This window comes from Cydia splendana, chromosome 1 (genome assembly GCF_910591565.1).
Source record: "Cydia splendana chromosome 1, ilCydSple1.2, whole genome shotgun sequence".
NCBI lineage: Eukaryota > Metazoa > Arthropoda > Insecta > Lepidoptera > Tortricidae > Cydia > Cydia splendana.
The window spans coordinates 23,642,217-23,662,080 of record NC_085960.1 but is presented as its reverse complement, the minus strand read 5'-3'; the positions used below and the strand labels follow the sequence as shown (position 1 = coordinate 23,662,080).

Below are 19,864 nucleotides of genomic sequence, written 5' to 3'. Positions count from 1 at the left end.
CATCTAAAATATAGGAATAAGTAGAGTTAGACCAAGCTAAGTTGGCAGCGATTTTGATAGCCCAGACTGTGCAAGTGTTATTTAAACGTCAAAATTTCATAGGACGTTTGTAATAACACTTGCACAGTCGACATTTCATACCATTTTTTGTAGACTATATGTATATACATACATATAACAAGAATTTTGAAAATACACTGTTTATTCTGCGCTGCCTGAGTTGTGTATGTAGTATGAAATCGATCAAATCATATCCATTACCTACGCATTTCTGTAGGCCTGACGAGCATTTTAAAATGTAAATAAAATCTGTTCACCGCCCAATATACGCATATTCCGCAATATTTTAATTTACGTAAATATAGGTGCGCGTTTAATTCATTCGTCAAAAGCTCAAACCGCTGAAAGCTCGGGCTACTTGTTCCTTTGAGCTTTGCGGTAAACTAACAACGTAATAATTTAGGTATTGATACGATCAGATAACACCACCTATAATTAATCAAATCGCAATAAATTCCATACTGACCTATCATTAATGTAACAAATATTTGTATTATTATTCGTATCCCTAACTACTTGTTACGTGGAAACTATTGTTTAATTTACATACAATGGAAATGTGTGCCTTACACATTGCCGTAACTTAAAATAGGTAAGTAATTATTTCTAAACCCGTAAATAATCGAATAATATCAGAATAAATTATAAATCTGTAACTCTATCGATGTATATTTTGGCAATTGACATACACTAAACTACCTGATGTGTTGCTTTATCCACACTAGTCTTGTCCTTATTTTCTGCGCTGGTTACTCATAAGTGCTTTGACTCGCTTGAGGTTTGTGCTGGTGATTTCGTCATTAGGCTGCAGCTGCAGGGCTCGACGGTAGGATGTTGCGGCGGCCGCATACTTGCCATTTAAGTGTAATATTGCGCCGAAATTTGAATGGAACTCTGCATCCTGTAAACAAGAGCCACTTTTAGACCAACTTTTTGTTAGTGCTTGAGAAAGGAGACCTAGGCTCTCCGAAACATGTCACGCGAGTGACTAAAAACAAGTGAGTCTAAACCGTAAAATTATTCAACTTTTAGACCAGTTTCATGATTCCTACAGTGTTAACAAGTGGCAAATTCCTAATTTTTATATTAAAGGAAAAAATTGAAGAATTTACGCTTCCGGCAGGAAATTTTTTAATTTTTTTCCTTAATATAAAAATTTGGAATATCGCTCGCAGACATATCTGCATTTTTAAAAATGGGGCAAATTACCTACCTACTGAAAAAAAACACTTTAGGAAAGACAATCCAACATTGGGATCGTCTGAATCCTAATATTAAATTAAGTCAGTCGAAATTCCAAAATGAAGAAACAAATAAGTCAGTCGAATATAATGATAGGTATATGTTTTAATTACAGTGTATTAATGGCTCAGTGGATCTTTTCTTGGTTATTGTCCTCTTGTGGGGCCATAAAGAGCATACAGATACTCTATGTTTTAGTAAACTATAGGGTGCATAGTATTAGGTTGCATGTAACATTTTCAATTGCAGAATGCTTCGAGATGTTTTGTATAATTATTGTGAAGAGTTTACGCGTTTGAGACCGTAAAGTGTAGTTAAAGCCACGCTTAGCGGTAATAGTTGTCGTGAAAGCCTTCTCGCATCAAGTTTAACTCTGGTTTTCGTACAGGAAGTTAGACTGCAAGCTCTAGATGAGTCTTTGAAGTCATTCCGCTCGAAATATTGTAACATTTAAATAACTGTATTTTAAGTCTACATTTCAGTGGAAATGTTTTCGTATGTAATATAATTGAGTAGTAAACTATTCCTTATCAAATCACGCATGAATCCAAATTTACATTTCATGTCTTTTTTAAGTGGTTAATGATTCAATCATTCAACGCTTGAAGGAAAAGTGGAAAAAATCATTGTTTCGGGTGAGACGTCTCTATTTAAATACAAAATTAATGGAATATAATGGTTCATCGTTTATTCTTTGACTAATTATTTAGCAAAGGAAGTAATTACTCACCTACGTAATTCTGATTTCATGAAAAAATATTTATGCGTAGGGTATCTCTTATTGCGTAAAAGTATACTGCAAAGCTCTTTTTAATTGAAGCTTTAGATTTATAAATAAATAAACCGGTATCATAAGCGTCTTAATAACGTAATTATGTAGACATTCTACTTATAATTATCTATACCTGTACAAAAAGCTGTATATCGTCAGATGTAAGAGTAATTACAAACATAGTCGTACTGTAAAAAAGCTAATTGAAGCTTTAGATATATAAATAAATAAACCGGTATCACAAGCATCTTAACGTAATTATGTAGACATTCTACCTATAAATATCTATACCTTTACAAAAACCTCTAGGTATATCGTCAGATGTAAGAGTTATTAAAAACATAGTCGTACTGTAATAAAACTAATCTCGATTATGTATAGGAGTTATAGATCCTTTGGCGAGAAGATAAACGAGCGTGCCGCTATCGGACCAATAAAGTTGTGGGAGTACGATGTACGGACAATCGCATCACATATATCCTATAAACTGGCCGTAACGATTAATTTATCGCTTGGGTGCTATTCTTCCCGCGCTAGTACTAATCCTATGATGCAATAAAGGTTGCGAACGAGCACAGAATTGGACGCGTTGTTCTAACTAAACAGTAAGTATACCTACTAGTAACGTTGGATTACAATCACTTGGAAAACCTATGATTGCGATTTACAGATGATTTTTGAAATCGTTCGGTAAATTTAACGTGGGAAGCCTAAACCCTCTTTCACTAAATATAATGAGCGGAGGTCTGAATAGCCCTGTAGAATTTATTAATACAACATTTAATAAAACCCACTGGTAACCTTGAAACAATTTGTGCTAAATCAAGAATAGAGTCGCTTACAGTATTTTAATGTTGAACTATTTGAAGAGGGTATTTAAAATCTATTTTCACCGTCCCTAACTAAACTACAATACAATCATTATTAGCACAACGTATGTGCTTATATCATATGTCTCACAGGTAACAGATCTAAAATACGCATATTTTTTTAACAATCATTAACGGATTTAAAAAGAAAAAAAATGGACTGATTTAGGGTCGGTTGCACCAAACCGCCTGTCACCATTAAAGCGTTCGCTAAATTTAATTCTATAGGAAGTTTTATAGTTCTCTGTGAGTCATATTGATCAATCTGTCAACTGTCAATAAAAACTGTTCTGGTATCTGAGATTTTCCGTATATAGTAAATGTTCTGTCAAAAAGGCTTAATACTTTTATTTCGGGGTCCTTTGTCAAGTCGTCGCCGCTCGGTCTCAAACACAGTTGGATGAAGAATCTGTTAGATAGAATGATAAGACTGAGTCGATACTAAAAGTACACAAAGAAACGTGATTGAAACTTTGATGTGTTCGGTACATAATAATAATAATAATATAGCCTTTATTTCTCTTTTTAAATACATATTTACATTAAAAAGATATTTAATTTTATTTGTTTTATTTTTATTGAGGTGCCCAGTGTCGGGCAAAGGCCTCCTCCAGCTCCTTCCAGACTGTCCTGTCCTTAGCTTTGCGGGTCCAAGCATGTTCAGCCACTTTGACAATATCATCGACCCACCTTTGCTTCGGGCGGTGAGCTGCTCGCTTGTTTTCAAGTGGGTGCCAATGTAAAATCTTCTCACTCCATCTATTGTCGGTTGTTCTTACTATATGGCCCGCCCATCTCCATTTTAGCCTACATGCAAGTTCGGCAGCATCTGTTACTTTTGTTATTTTTCTAATATCACAGTTTCTTTTTCTGTCACGTTTTTTAATATTAAGCATACTTCTCTCTGTTGCTCTCTGGAAAACATTTATCTTTTGTATGATGTCTTTGGTAAGTGTCCAAGTTTGGCATCCATATAGTAATGTTGGGAGTACTATTGAGTCCATGGCTTTCCTTTTAAGGTGTATGGGGAGTTTTGACTTAAATATTGTTTTTAAGGACCAGTACTTGCTCCATGCTAGTTTTATCCTTCGGTCAACTTCATTTGATGTTAGCTGAGTAAATGATATTATTTTTCCTAAATATATATATTGGTCCACATACTCTATTTGGCTCGATTCTGTTATAATAGGTATTTTTGCGCTGTTTGTCATGGCAAAGGTTTTTTGTCTATTTATCTGCAATCCACACAATTTGCTTTCTTTTTCCAATGTATTAAGCATGTAAACCAAATCCTCATGACTATTTGCAGTCAGAACTATATCATCAGCAAATCGGAGATTGCTTAGGTACTCGCCATTGATTATCACCCCTTTGGTGTCCCAGTCTAACTTGCGAAATATTGATTCCAGAAGGGCTGTAAATAAATTTGGTGATATAGGGTCTCCCTGTTTCACTCCTCTGTGGATATGAAATGGTTCTCCTTTTTTATCCAGTTTGACAGCCGCCTTGCTATTTCTGTAGATTTTTTTTTAATATATTTATGTATGTTGTTTGTACTCCCTGCTCTTCTAGCGCTTCCCATAACGGCTTGTGGTGTATAGAGTCAAATGCCTTGGAATAATCAATGAATGCTATATATAATGTTTTTCTATATTCGATATGCTTTTCAATGAGTTGGGTAAGGGTAAAGACGTGGTCAATAGTGGAGTAGTTTCGCCGAAATCCTGCTTGTTCTCTTGGTTGGTGGCTATCAAGCACTTGTGATATTCTTTTCAGTAATACTGTAGCAAATACCTTGTAAACAGTCTGTTGCAAGCTTATGGGTCTGTAATTTTCTATAGCAGTAGGGTCACCTTTTTTGTAGAGTAGAGTTATAATTGATGTTTCCCATTCTTTAGGAATTCTTTTCTGTGTCATAATTTGATTAAAGAGTTTGGTCAAGACTGGTGTGAGTGGATCTATAATTGCTTTTAGGATATCGTTTGTGATCCCATCGTCTCCGGGGCTTTTGGTGCTTTTAAGTAGCTGTATGACATGTTTTATTTCAGTCTCAAGGAAGAGTGGTATGTTTTCATCGCTATGATGGTCCAAATTTTGATGGCTTAATTCATTATTCTGGTACAGTTTTCTAAAAAACTCTGTTGCCGTATTGATAAGCTCTTCACGGTTTGATATATGTTTGTTATTATGATGTAAAGTCATGAGCCAAGGTTTGGAAGTATTTAATTTGCGTTGTGCTCTTTTTGTTGATGCTCTCTTTTCCAATTCCTCTTCTATTATTTTATAGCGGTGATTTTTCTGATTGCAATTAATTTGTTTTTTGATAAGTTTATAAAGGGCTTTCAGTTGATTCCTTTCGGAGCGTGTTCTGTTTTCTTTGTTTTTTAGTCTATTTCTCTCATTAATAAGTTTTTCAATATATGGTGTGATTATAGATTCCTCTGATTTTTTGCGCATGGGTAATTTTGTCATTGCCTTTTTTATGTTCTCTGTCAATTTCTGATAAGCTAAATCAATATCATCAAACTCCACATCGTTTATGTATTCCTCAATGATGTTTTTTAAAGATTCTTTCTCTAGTGGATTTAAATTTTTGATTGTGTTTCGGCATCCAATTCGCGATTTTCTTTCCACTAGATCCTGATTGATACATGCTCGAACAAGTCGATGGTCTGTGGGAAATGTAGTATTAATTATTTGCACATCATAAATATCTTTAGTATTTTTAGCGAGGATAAAGTCAATTTCGTTTTTAACATTTCCTGCTGGTGAGACCCAAGTCCATTTGTATTTAGGCTTCTTTTTAAAAAGTGAGTTGGCGACAAAAAATTGGTTTTCAAAGCAGAACTGTAAAAGTGTGTTTCCTCTTTCATTTCTCTCACCATAGCCCCATGGGCCCATGACTTTTTTGTCTTCTGCTGTTGGTATACCAATCTTAGAGTTGAAGTCTCCCATTACTATTGTATTTTTAGTTGTATTTTCTAAAGCAATTTGAAGTTGTTCATAGAATGCCTCTAGGTCTTCCTCGCTTGAATTTTCTGTCGGAGCATAACATTGTATTAAGTGGTATGTTTTTTGATGTAGGCTTATATCTAGGCGTATAACACGATCTGATATAGTTTTTATATCTATTATATTGGGTTTGAGATGTTTTTTAATGAGGAATCCAACTCCGTTTCTTCCACTTTTCTTGCCATGATAAATCATTATGTAGTCTTCATTTTCAGTTATTGATTTTCCTTCCTTTTTCACTTCTGACAAGCCAATTATGTCCCAATTAAACTTCTTTATGCTGTGTTTAAGTTCTATCATCCTTGTTTCTTTCACTAAAGATCTAACATTCCATGTGCATATATAAAGGTATTGTTTTCGTTTTGGTTTTTTAAGGTTTGCTGGAGGGTGGTAGTCTACTGCCCCCTCGGTGACCGGCCGTACTGGGGGAGGCTGTTCTTTTTGGTTTGTTATGTTTTTAATGGTAATCCGGTTGCTAACGCTTTTTTGTAATTGCTATTTGTTATAGTCATTCTTAGACGAAAGGGCGTATGCGCCTTCTCTCATGATATCAAAGGCATTCTTATCCTGATCTTGACATTTGTTCACTTTTAAGGGTCTACGGACTTCTCTGTTTTCCTGTGTGCTAGTTTCCGGTGAAATTATAAGAGGTCTTTTGTTGGACACTGGTTTTTTGGGCTTCACTATGAGTTTATCATGCTTCAGGTAAGCTATGTTCCCGTTTTCACGTTCTTTTTCTAAGTCTTTCTGAAGTTCCTTTCGTTTGGCAATTACTTCTTTTGAAAAGTCTTCTTTTACAGTTATTCCACTTTTTAATTTCTTTTTGTTATGTAGTATTTCATTGCGCACCCAGGTTGAGGTAAATGTTATAAGGACTGGTCTTATTTTTTCATTGTTATATCTGCCGAGTCTTTGGATTCCTGATATCATGTCCACTTTTAATTCAATTTCAAGTTCGTTTGACATTTGGCTACATATTTTTTTAGTAGTTTCATAGTTAGATTCCTTGCTTTCTGCCCAGCCGTGCAGGATCAGATTATATCTTTTATTTTTATTTTTCAATGAGGTTATTTTTGACTCTAAGATTGACACTTTTTCCTTAAGGTATGTATTTTCTTCTTTTAATGGTTTTAATTCTTCTTCGATGTTGTCTATTCTCTTAATTAAGGTATCTGTTTGCTTGTTAATATGTTGTTTCAGTTTTTCGAACAATTCGTCGTTGTTCATCTTGGTTGCGAACAAAACGCAATCTTTATATGGCAACACTTCACTAATGTCAGGATGACTAGGCGGTTAACCTCACTTTATTATTGGAGATGATTATTCACTGTTTGTTCGTAGTAACTTCAGTAATCAGTGGAATTTATTATTTGCGTAGGCACTTGGTAACTAGTTTTCCACACTGTACTACACTTTAGCACTATGCGATAGTTTTTAGTATCACTCTCGAATTATTAAAGTAGGAGCAAACTAACTCGATGTTGACGTTTTGACAACCGGAACCGGAAAAAAGGTTCGGTACATATCAAACATTAATAGCATTAGGTATGTATATCACTGGTTCGAGGAGTTGGAAATCGAGATCTGAGGGTGTGCGGAAGGACTCTTTATACTAAACGGGGGTAATCAATGAACAAAGTTTATGAATGTATGTATTACAAAAAGTACTACCTCAGGTTTTAACTGCACAGCTTTCGCATACCACCGTTCGGCGGAGCGACAGCGGCGCGCGTCCCGCAGCGCGCGCGCCGCCGTTGCCGCGCGCACGCCGTCCGTCGGAGCCAGGCGCGCTGCCAGAACGTGCTGCTCAGCGGCTTCTCTCACTCGCCTTTGTGATCTTAGAAACATCCCTATTGCAGAGTGTTAATTAATATCATAAAGCTGTACGTTATACTGCCCAACTCATACATTTAATATTATGTAAGTGTATAATGCTAGTGGTTGTCGTTATACGTATTTATTGATTATTGCATCCTTTAAACGTACGTCATAATTCCGTTCCGACCAATTAAAATTTTAACTGAAGTATAGGTAAATAGGAAAAAAATACGTACCAAATTGGTCTCTTATTGACGGATCATTTGGTGCCAGAAGTAGAGCCTTGTTAAACCACATTTCCGCTTCCACACTCCGGGTAGCCTGTATTTATAGAATATATACTTGAAAGATATCAAAAATAATGAATACATCGAATACTGCACATTTTTTACGAATTATTTTGATGCCAATCATGTAAATTGATCGTAATATCACGAAAAATTAATTTTATACTTACATTCCTAGCAAGTATTCTCGCCATGGCGACGTGTGTGCCCACGTGGTGCGGCGACGCGACGTGCGCTGACAGCAAGCTGCGCTCTGCCTGCGCCCACTGCTGGAGCTGCATGTGCACTTCGCCGACCATGGACAACAGGTTCTGGTATGACAGGATACCAATTAATCATTTGACTCGATTGCATTTGAGTTGGTTGATTGATTAATTGAATGACAGCAAGATAAAATTTATACCAACACAAAGTAATATCCAAAGTTATACCTGGTCCTAAAATTTGTTTGGCAATCCGAAAAGTTTATGTGATTTTATCATCTTAGAGATACTATAGAGGTAAATATTAATTAATAGCTACAGTGGAAGTGCATTAATAATACATATTTAATAATTAATGTATTTGGGATTGAGAGATAGGGATTATATTGTCTTAATTTGAACAACATTACATTGGCGTTACAGATTTCCCGATGTCACATTGGATTTTTTTATGTATGTTGTTGTTGGGGCACTGTGTGTATGAAAAGTCTCAATTTAACTTACATGTCTCGTCCACCCTACAACGGGGACGTTACTAGTCGGAAGTATCTGTAGAGCCTCCTTGTACGCTGACAGCGCTTTGTGCCAGTGCCCCCTTTGCGAATGAAGCGCCGCAAGCTGCACGAGCGCCGAGACGCGGGCGGCGTCGTGCTCGCGCCGATCGCGCACACGCACGCCGTCAGCGCGCGCGCCCGCGCGGAGCGCGCTGGTTGCTTCGGCGAGGCGCCCATCCGCCATCAGCGATACGCCGAGATTTACGTACGCCACTGTAGGGGCACAGTCGTCGAGAATTAATAATAGGTAGATGTAAGAACTTAAAGTAGATAGTTAAGAAGGCAGAACGAGTAGGGAAATGCGTCTAATAGCTGCTATGCACTGCGACTAATGTCAAAATAAAAAAAAAGAAATTAAAGATCGAATGCCGCTACAAGGCCACCAGTTTTTATTGTTACATGTTCTTTGTTCTAACTAACACTGTTTTGTAAAAAAAATAGTATTATGATATGAAGTCAGTATGAAATTAAATAAAATACAAAACCCACTGTAGATATTTAAACCATATTTTTGAATCTCTAATTATCCTAATATTTATAGGAATTTTGTAGGTTCTGCTACATGATTTATGGGCAGGCACAAATCTTCATTTTTTTACCTTTGGGGTAGGTTTGTACAGGGGGTTCCTACCTAGAGGGGCACATTCCTGATTACAAACAAACTGTACTAATGTACCCCAATTACCAAAATTTCCAAATATGATAGGGAAAGATAGTGTCATTCCCTATACCACAAATCATAAGCAGAAAGACACTATTACCACATTAATAGATAAAAAAAAGTATTACATCGACAAAAGATGTTTTGGAAGGAACATTGTCTTACAAAAACCTGTTTGTCATGTCAACAATGTAACATTTTGTATTGTAAGAAAAGTATGTTTTTATTGACGAAAAGTTTTAACGTTTAATTTATTACATCATTGCTATTTTCATGGCCAATCAAAAATATATATGATAATTATTTTGATGTTAAACTGAATGTTCCCCTACCTATGTACGAATGTACCCCCTAGGTGTAGATTCGTGCATTCGAGAGCTTCTACTAAAATTCAATCTATTCATTTATTATAAAATTTATAAAAGTTATCGATTTCTAACTTTTTGAGTAGGGAGCGGAATTTACGCAGAATGTTATAATAACTAATTGAGCAATCTATGTTTAAGACCAATTTTTGAAAAATCAAAATCTAAAAAGTGACCGAATGTTGGCTATCTTCCCCTATGAGTAAATTTACAGTGAACGTAAAATCTTTTCTCTTTTAATCCTTATTTTTTACTGAAAGTAGAAAGTTGGTTTCAACACGGGCCCAACTTTCCTTCTAACGGTATACAGAGCTAACTTTAACCTACTCGGCTTTTATTTGAAAACCTGTTACCATACTTGTGCAAGTAAAAAGGTTATTTTTAAAAGCATTGCATTTTCATTAAGTATTTTAAAAGTGACCTGGTAAATAATGACTATGCACTATTAATTTTCGCTTATGGTGAAAATTATTAAATTGGTTGATAATTATAATTTACATCAACTAACGTATTTATTCGTTTTATTTTATTTTTAAATTTTATCTGTTTCCTACGATTATTATAGGTATTCCCCAAAGCAAACTGATGACCAGGTACGTATACCTATATTACAATATCTTTTACTCTTTTGCTACGACCTTGCCAGTTTTAACCTATTAGTTTGGTTTGCGGATATCGTGTATTAGAAAATGATCGGCAAGTACATACCGGGTGTGGCCGGTAACATGAGCAAAAAATTAAACTGTAGGCTGTACTCCTCATATTGACCAACATTTGTTCAGCGACTTTTAAAAATAACTTGTGGTTTGATTTTTAATACACCTTAAAGTTTATTCTAAGATGCAATGTATTGCGAATTTTATTATGTTTAAGGCGTGACAAGCAACGTCAATCACAATGATATGGCGTGGCGATGGCGTCCATTGAAGATAATATTTATTTTGTATGAAAAATAGGGAGTCTAAATACTTCATAATTTTGAAAAGTTGTTGAACTAAAGTGTCACCGTTTGAGGAGTACAATCTATGTTTTAATTATTTGCTCGTGTTACAGGCCACACCCGGTATGTATATCCAGATTAGGTACTTACAAGCCATGGAAGGTCGGAAGTTAATCGCCTTTTCAAAACTCTTTATAGCTTCTCCGTATCTCCTTTGGTTTTGCAGTATGATTCCTCTGAAACAATCAAATAAGCGTTAACACAAATTAACAATTTTTTCAACAATCGGACAGTATAGCCCTTCGGGTTTGACATTACTCACAACAATACATTATTATAAGTAAAAGCGAAATATACGGCTATCGATGAAAATGAGATCTAAGTGAACTAAATTTGTAAAATGTCGCTTACGTTCTTTATGAGTGTATGTATTTGTATTAGTAAATTTGTAGTTTTTACTCTTTAAATATGCATTTCATTTTAGCATTCCCAATCTTACTTAACCCGTACTTAAAACAATATTTCATGTTATAAAAAGTTATCTGTTTTGTATGCCTAGTGCAAAGTATACCCAATGAAACGTTTTCAGCTAGGTTAATAGCCACTATATTAACTATACATTTGGTGAAACTGCTTTCCGATATTTTGGTAACCAGTATGCACATTACATTGCTAATCTGCTAAATCGGAATTGAGTTGAAACGCACGGGCAGATACTTACATTAGCAAATATTAACGTTAAACAAAATAGACCACTAAAAACTATATAAAGAATGAAGTTTTAAAAATACCTATACTAGATGTTTTTTTCCGACGACAAGCAGGGATACCTACAATAAAATAAAAGATAATTTCCGATGGTTCTGTTAAACTTTGTGTGTCACTGAACGGTCGAGAAATTTGATGTCTGTACCATTTCGTACCTTGTCACAATAACAATAATGCCAGACCCCTAGCGGCTTTCATATTAATTGTCAGTGTGACAAGGTAGGTACGAAATGGTACATATATAAATTTTATTGACTGTACCACATAATAAATAATAGTACTAGGTACAGAAGACTCACTCTCTAATAAAACGCGTCTGTTACGATCAGGACAGATATGGCCGCTAGGTGGCGACAGCGCCACGCACGACTTATGGCTAGCCGCCAAAATTGGTGTGGAACGGATGTACTTTTAGCTACCAAAGCGACGAAATCGCGGAGTGAGCCACGCCTGACTGTACTTCCTACATGATGACATGATTGCTTATACATATCTAAGCCTCATTAAAAGAGCATCAACTTGACCACGTGACATGTGTTTGTGCCTACCCATACTAAATAGGTACATTCATTACAACGTAGGTAGATTCCTATATACGAGGAAGAACGATTTATTTTGGTGATGAGCTTTAACTATCAAATATCGATTTGGGTAAGTATAATAGTGGACCTTCTGTGCGTTACTAACAATACTTTAATTACTTTCTGAGATATCGATTGAGCGCTATTACAGTAAAAGGAAAAACACCTCCCTTTCTGATGTCGAAGGACAATTTTAGTAACAGTTAGACGATTACCGGCGAGAGGCAGCATCGGCCGTACGATGAGGACGAGATTGCATAATTACGCAGGCTTAAGTTCCGAGCCGACAAGGACTCGTAGAGCAGAACAGTATGATGATAAAAAATTAACACGTATGGCTATAACTACGTCATTCTACTAGCTAAACGGATGGTGTAACAAGTAAAAGCTCGGCATCAAATCAGACTATGCTAGAATAAATTGTGACGTATTGTTTTTTTGCTTTTGTTAAAATCAATATGCAATTAGACAACTATCAACTATCAGCAGGAGCCTGCATTAAATAACAATAAATTCAATCAATAGTCAACTGTATTTGATTCTGACTGTCAGTGTGTTGCGCTCTCATGTGTGCACATATGAAGGCCAATTAAAACTTACATATTTAAGTCAAAATGATATCTAAATTATGTCATTTTGTTATCATTCACTCGTTTGTCTCTCTTGCTCCAATACATATACGAGCTCCAATACATGTACGAGGGAAATGCACGCGCAAATGATAACAAAATAACATTATTTACATATCAAAATAAAAGTTCAAATTGGCCTCATGAGCATTCGAGCGCCTGCAAAAAATACGAGGGGCGTTCAAAATATTCTCGGTATTGATATCTTACAACCTCTTCTAAAATTTCTTTCGTTACTGGCTGCTAAGGTTTATTCATTGACATTAAAAAAAAGTATAATTCGAACCGAGATGTTCTTTTGTTTACCTGCAATTGCTGAACAAACATGAACATCATGTGCGAATTGACAATGTTAACTAAATTAGAACATCAATGCTTCATAAGATTCTCGACAAAACAGGGTAAAAATAAAAAAAACCATAAAAGAGGAAATGGATTGTGTTTACCGTGAGTCTGCTCCTTTTTTATCTACCATTCAAAAGTGGTCAAGCGAATTTAAACGTGGAAGGGAGAGTATTGAAGATGACCCTAGACCTGGTCGGCCTGTAGTAGCTACTTCACAAGAAAATATTGATAAAGTGGAAAAACTTACATTGGAAGATGGTCGAGTGAAGGTAAAATCTATAGCTCAAGTAACCAATCTTTCTATTGGTATCATACATGATATTATCCATGACCATCTTAATATGTCAAAAGTAAGTGCAAGATGGGTTCCGCGAATGCTGACTCGGCTTCAAAAAGACATGCGTGTAGCGTGTTGTTTCGATGTTATTGACCTGTGCGGTGAAAATCCTGATGAGGTGCTGCAAGGAATAGTTACTGGAGATGAAACCTGGGTTCATCATTATGACCCAGAGAGTAAACAAGAGTCCATGCAGTGGCACATTAAGGGTTCAGCTCATCCCAAGAAGTTCAAGGTCGTCCCTTCAGCTGGCAAGGTCATAGCCACGATATTTTGGGATTGTGAAGGAATATTACTAATCGACTATAAAGAAAAAGGTTTAAATATCACAGGACAGTACTACGCTAACATTCTACGTCAATTAAAGGATGCAATCAAAGAAAAGAGGCGAGGAAAGTTAACCAAAGGTGTTCTGCTTCTGCGTGACAACGCCCCCGTCCATACTGCTCATATTGCCAAGGCAGCTATTGTTGAATGTGGGTTTAAAACTGTTACTCACCCACCGTATAATCCGGACTTAGCCCCCAGCGATTTCTTTTTGTTCCCCAATCTTAAAAAGGATCTGCGTGGATTTTTTTTTCTGAGGATGAAGCATTGAAGGCGGCAGTGGAGGAGCATTTTTACACCAAATATAAAAAATATTTTTATGAGGGATTAAAAAAAATAATTGATCGATCTTTTAAGTGGATGAACATAGGGGGGGAGTATATTGAAAAATAAAAATATAAAACTTTTCGTACTTGTTTGTTTTCATTCTCATACCGAGAATATTTTGAACACCCCTCGTATGTAAGTATTTAATGAAGATAGTATGAGAAGTATTGTCTAACATCAAAATCACTGTTTCGAAATGGGTCTAAGGTACTTGCCACTGGGATCCTTTGAACAAAGGCTGAAAGGCCATGGCGTTTTTTTTTATATCAGGGACGCATTAGAAATGCACTAATATGCATAAGTATTTAAGAGCAAGTTTGGCCTGGCCGGCCACATCAGGGTTCACGCTAGCCAACGTCCAATAATATTTAGGTATTTGGTCGCCGTCATCCAAAACGATGAGGAGAACTATATATGTATAATATGCAGAAGAAATTCATAGAGATAAGGAGTTTACTTAGAAAGAAAGGAAAAAAAATATAACAGATTTATATTCAACAAATCGACCAATATCATTATTTGTTTACTGTTAAGTAACAGTAAACAAATTTACGAGTAAATGATAAAATACTTAATGGACACAGTTTCAATAGTGCTATCTTAGTTACCATTTATATTTATATACGTACAAGCTGATCTAAAGGTAAGTATTATTTGTCAATTTCCAATTTCAAAGTAAATGCTGATTCGATGATTAAGGTGAAGGGGTCGAAGTGCGCCTTCACCTTACAACACTGTATATCCTTTAGAAATACCACTCCTTAACAACATGTCCTTTCAAGGGTTAAGTAGGCTAGGACATAACATAATATACGTGCATTGATTGCATGACATTTTCAACGTGCTACATTTTGAAACTGCACATACGGCGACGGTTTTAACTGAACACAGAGGTTCTTCTGACACTAAAGTGTCGCTTTACGCGTCACAAAGCGACACCGGGGCAATACTCGCAGTGCACTAAAAGCAATCACGCTTGCAAACGAACGATGTGTCCCGCTAATAGGGCCACATAACAGAAGTTCTGCCAATAAACGCTGGCGCTCTTCACTTAGCGGGCGCATCACCGCGGCTGCAATATTGTCCACATGAATAATGCAGGCTCCGCAACGAGCCTGGCTCAACGTGGGCCCGGCGAACACTAATGAGAACCGTCCGACCCGACCATACTCTACTAACAATTTGTTACTAATTCCTCTCTCATTATTGTGTAAGTCTAGACAAAGAGCACATTACAGGACTTCGTGCTGTCGATTGCTGTTTGCTACCGCTCATTATTTTGCACTTCCGTATTGTATAGGTATTATTAAAAAGTATCGGGCATGTGTATTATTATAATTTGATCTATTTGTACGTTGTATTTTAAAGAGGTTTAGACGCTATCGTTAAAGAGACCTACTTAACGGTAAAACGACCCATTCTTCTTCTCTGAGCAGTCGGTAGGTTCGAACTCGATATTTCGATATCAATGGCGAATCACTATGGTTTCAATCCTAACATACATATGTTAACAATGTAACCTAATTTGCCTTTCATGGTTATTGTGTTCGTAGGTCTATTAATAGAACATATTTACTTACTCAGAAATATAACCACAATATTATTATAGCCGACTCAATATTACAATACAATAAAATAGGCAAAATTAAATTAGTTGTTCTTAATTTATTTTATTTCACAATTCTTGTTAAATTTTTGATTAATCAGTTACCAAGTTTCTAAGAGAATCAATTAAATGTTCAATAACAATTACTAATTTATATTGAAACTCTTAGGGTTGTTTGTGATGTTGGTTATTGTTAAGGTATTTAGGTACTTACTTATTATCTAAAGGCAGGTATTAAAATTTAATTAAAAGTTGTTTACAAACTGAACAACCAAATTTAATGTTAGTTATTTTTGTTAGAACTTTATCAGCTTGCCTAGCACTTCACCTTGTTTACTGATGGTGATGTCCGATGGCCAATAGGGCTAAAGAGTTTTTGTGTGGCAAGTAGGTAATTAGACCGCTTTATTAGGATTTTTTTTTATATTTTAACGACAACTGGTGTCACTAAAAGGATTTGTTAGGTATAACTATTATTACAACCTATGCTCAATATTTTAAAAGTTTTTGAACGTAAGTAGCCTTGTTGAATTGGGATTTGTTGGCCCTTGATATCTCTGATCAGTTAAGTGTTTTCTGTTACTACCCACATACTCGTATAACTATAATAATCAACATTTCACAAAATTACTGAAGTAAAAAAACAAACTCGGCCCCTTGTGATGCTGTGGTCATAATGGCCTTCTTTAGACAAGACATTGTCAAGTATTGAAATCCTTTCGGATGATAATAATATAATGTAAGGGACGATTCGCTACTTATTCGTATTATTTTAGAAATTATCTGTGATTTCATGTCTTGCAGTGGTCATTAGGTAATCTGGCAAACATCGCTCACACAGTTAGACAACATGGCTTTATGAATTTCCATAATGCAAACAAAATAATTGGGCACCACTGGCACCAAATTATAAACGTGTAACGACGCATAAATTATGATCACACGTATTTGTTTAATTTGGCACGTTCGAGCGCCGTAAACGCAGCCCGTATAAATTGAAAGTAATTTATGCGACGAATGTTCACGAAACGGCTCGGATGTCTGCGTCGGGCTTTACGTAGTCACGCAATACCGACATTCCGCGATTTAGCGACGTGACAAATTGTCAGTTAAATTAATGTTCACTATCACACTTACATTAAAAACCTACACATTACTGTGACATCAGTAATGTATATTTGTCATGATCTCACGATGTCTACTTGACACGCGTCAAATCAGTAAGTACTGTGCCTTTGGTAGGTAACTAAGGGTCGGTTGCACCAAACTGTTCGTATCGTTAAAGAGTTCGCTAAATTTTTATGTATGGAAAGTTTCATAATAAAGCGCCGGGGCGCGCCGGCTGATGTTGATCAGTCTGTCAAATGTGGTTGGTGCAACTGGCACTAAATATTACTTAAGTACTTGTTGCGAGCTTTCATTATTCAAATAGGTAGTGCACTAACTAGACCGAGCCGAAGTGTCAATAAACCTTTCTTCTTTTAATTAGAAGGTCAATAAAGAGTAATAAAGCTAATAAACCATAAGTAGCTGAGCTCCAATACGTTTAAACTATCGAGACGAGCTGAAAACGACCTAAAAAAAGTGAATCTATATGTGTACCGGATAAAAGCGGCAGATTAAATAATAAAATAAATAAATATTATAGGACATTTTTTTCTCACCCTAATTTAGTTTTTCCGACGAACAGTATAAACTGCTTATATATACATATTTCAGAATGGAACAATATTCACAGGGCAGCTTGACCTGTTCTCATTGCTATTAGCACATCAACACAATAAGTTTTGTAAAATTATATTATTCGCTCTGAGCATGTTATCGCCATGATGGGTATGATATTCGATTGATGCCGAATTTTTAAATTAAAATGATATCACGATATTTTTACAAAAAGGATCTGATTGGTGCCGTGATATGTGTTTGTAGTTACCTATTATAGTACTTAACCGTGTTTTTTAAACTCCTTTAATTATAAGGGTGCATTCCTGAACTTACATTAAGTTACTTTCTCAAAGACACCGGTATTCTAATTAGCTCAAATTCGGAGATAATCAATAATTGGGTCAAACAGATCAGTGTGTTATGTCTTTCCTGTAGACATACACAAGAGTTAAGGGCTATAAAGGTTAATTTTCTTATTTAACCCTTATCCACGTGAAAAGGTCCTCCTTTTATTTAGAGAACTATGATAAAATCATTGCTTACATGCCCACAAGCTGTTAACTATTGCCCACAGGAGAGAAAAATGTGCTGTTCGCGATAACACGCTAGTTTTCTCTCCTGTGGGCAATAGTTAACAGCTTGTGGGCATGTAAGTAATGATTTTATCATAGTTCTTTAAATAAAAGGAGGACCTTTTCACGTGGATAAGGGTTAAATAAGAAAATTAACCTTTATAGCCCTTAACTCTTGTGTATGTCTACAGGAAAGACATAACACAGTGATCTGTTTGACCCAATTATTTTTTAACTGATAACGCCCCTAGTACACTTACTTGCCTTGTTTACGTTTTGATTAGGGTGTAGTATGAAGTTATGCATTTTATATTAAAAGCAAGTATAGGTACTATCTTGGACAAACGATGTTCGAAATGATATTGATAATATGTTGATGAAAGTTTTTAATTGTTTGGTTAAGTTAAATAGTTACAAGAACTCGCAGCATTTAATTACTTAGAAAAAAGTAAAAAAAATCTTAATAAACAAGGTATTTTTTTTTTATATTTAACTATACCATTCAGTTTCCGTAAATGTATTACTATGTAGCCATGAGTACCCCGAAGATAACAGAGTTTTCAAAAACCCCGTGTATATGGTTTTCTTTTTCAACACTTAACCATATCTTCGAGGTGAATATATTATATGCCAATGTCACACTCAGACGCTTTTGCTATGGGACCCACCCACCCCTAAATCGCGACAAAATTCGCGATTTGGTTAAGTGTTGAATAAACCCCTGTAAATATAATTTAGGTGCACTTATTTGATAGAAAGCAAATGTGCAACTAGAATCTGACCTGTGCTGTGTCTAATATAAAAAATATTCTGCAAGAAAATAACGAGAAATTATCGCATAAACATAAACGAGCTTTTTTAGAAAACAAAGAAAATATAAGAAAGAAGGGCTCTTACGAGAAAATCGAATCACCGTGAGCGGCGCCTCTTGGTGGGAAACTAGGTTAGAAATAGTGAGCTATTGAAAATGGAGTAAGTGGCTTGGGTCGTGACATTAGAGTGATAGTGATGAAATAGCTGAATATTTTATGGTCGTAATACTCTTTACAGTACATATGGTGCTACTTTACCGTCCTAGGGCGGGATTAAGCACAATACATGCCTATGTCAAAAATTTATAGGGCCGTATATGTACTGTAAAACGTTGTACAATACACGTGCGAAAATGTAATTCCTACTTTTAATCATACGAACTACATGGTTCTAAGTAAAATACTTATTAAAATTCAAGGTATAAAATGAGTTTTACTTTCAAAATACTAAAGAATATAATTAAATCGTATTGTTTATTTTTAAAATATTTAATTTTAATAAGTTAATAGCCATTTACATAAATTATATTTAGAGTCAGTCCATGAAAAGTCTGCAGCGGATTTGATAGCCCACGCAGTGCACGTGTTATTTTAAACGTCAAACTTCTATGAAATTATGACGTATAAATGACACTTGCACTGCGTGGGCTATCAAATCCGCTGCAGACTTTTCTTGGTCCGACTCTACACAATTTTCAATCATGACTGAATGCCAGATTGGCATGTGCCTCCGATGTCTAACCCTGTCAAAAAATGACAATATGGCGGACGAATATTTGAAATGTCACCGTATTTAAGAATGGGGTTGGCCGGTCGAAGTATTTAGCAGATGCCGCCATCATAGCTTGCCCCGTCAATCCCTAGAATTGTGTCAAATTTTTGTTTTTTTAATGCCCTGGATGCCAGCCCTTTAAGCCAAATCTCATAGAAAAAGGGGCAAGCTATGATGGCGCCATCTATGCAAACCGTTGACAGTTGCCAACCCCATTATTTCGCAAGTGTGATGAAAACATTGTGTGTAACTCCGGGGGTAAGAATATTGCAAACTCGAGTCTTCAATGCACTCGTTTGCAAAATTTCACTTACCCCCTCGTTGCACAATGTACTATTAT

The 19,864-nt window shown here is 35.8% G+C and overlaps 1 protein-coding gene across 1 annotated transcript in view; it reads right to left on the bottom strand.

Annotated features, from left to right (window-relative positions):
• Positions 1–238: 238 nt before the first annotated feature.
• LOC134796972 (protein O-mannosyl-transferase TMTC2) overlaps positions 239–19,864 on the bottom strand; it is a 120,303-nt gene continuing 100,677 nt past the window's right edge. Inside the window, exons 5-10 of the mRNA XM_063769168.1 lie at positions 10,934–11,019; positions 8,768–9,030; positions 8,231–8,371; positions 8,010–8,094; positions 7,627–7,805; positions 239–961 (exon numbers count right to left, since the gene is read on the bottom strand). Coding sequence (XP_063625238.1) covers positions 794–961; positions 7,627–7,805; positions 8,010–8,094; positions 8,231–8,371; positions 8,768–9,030; positions 10,934–11,019 — 922 coding nt within the window. The 3' untranslated portion in view covers positions 239–793. The remainder of the gene's footprint in view (positions 962–7,626; positions 7,806–8,009; positions 8,095–8,230; positions 8,372–8,767; positions 9,031–10,933; positions 11,020–19,864) is intronic.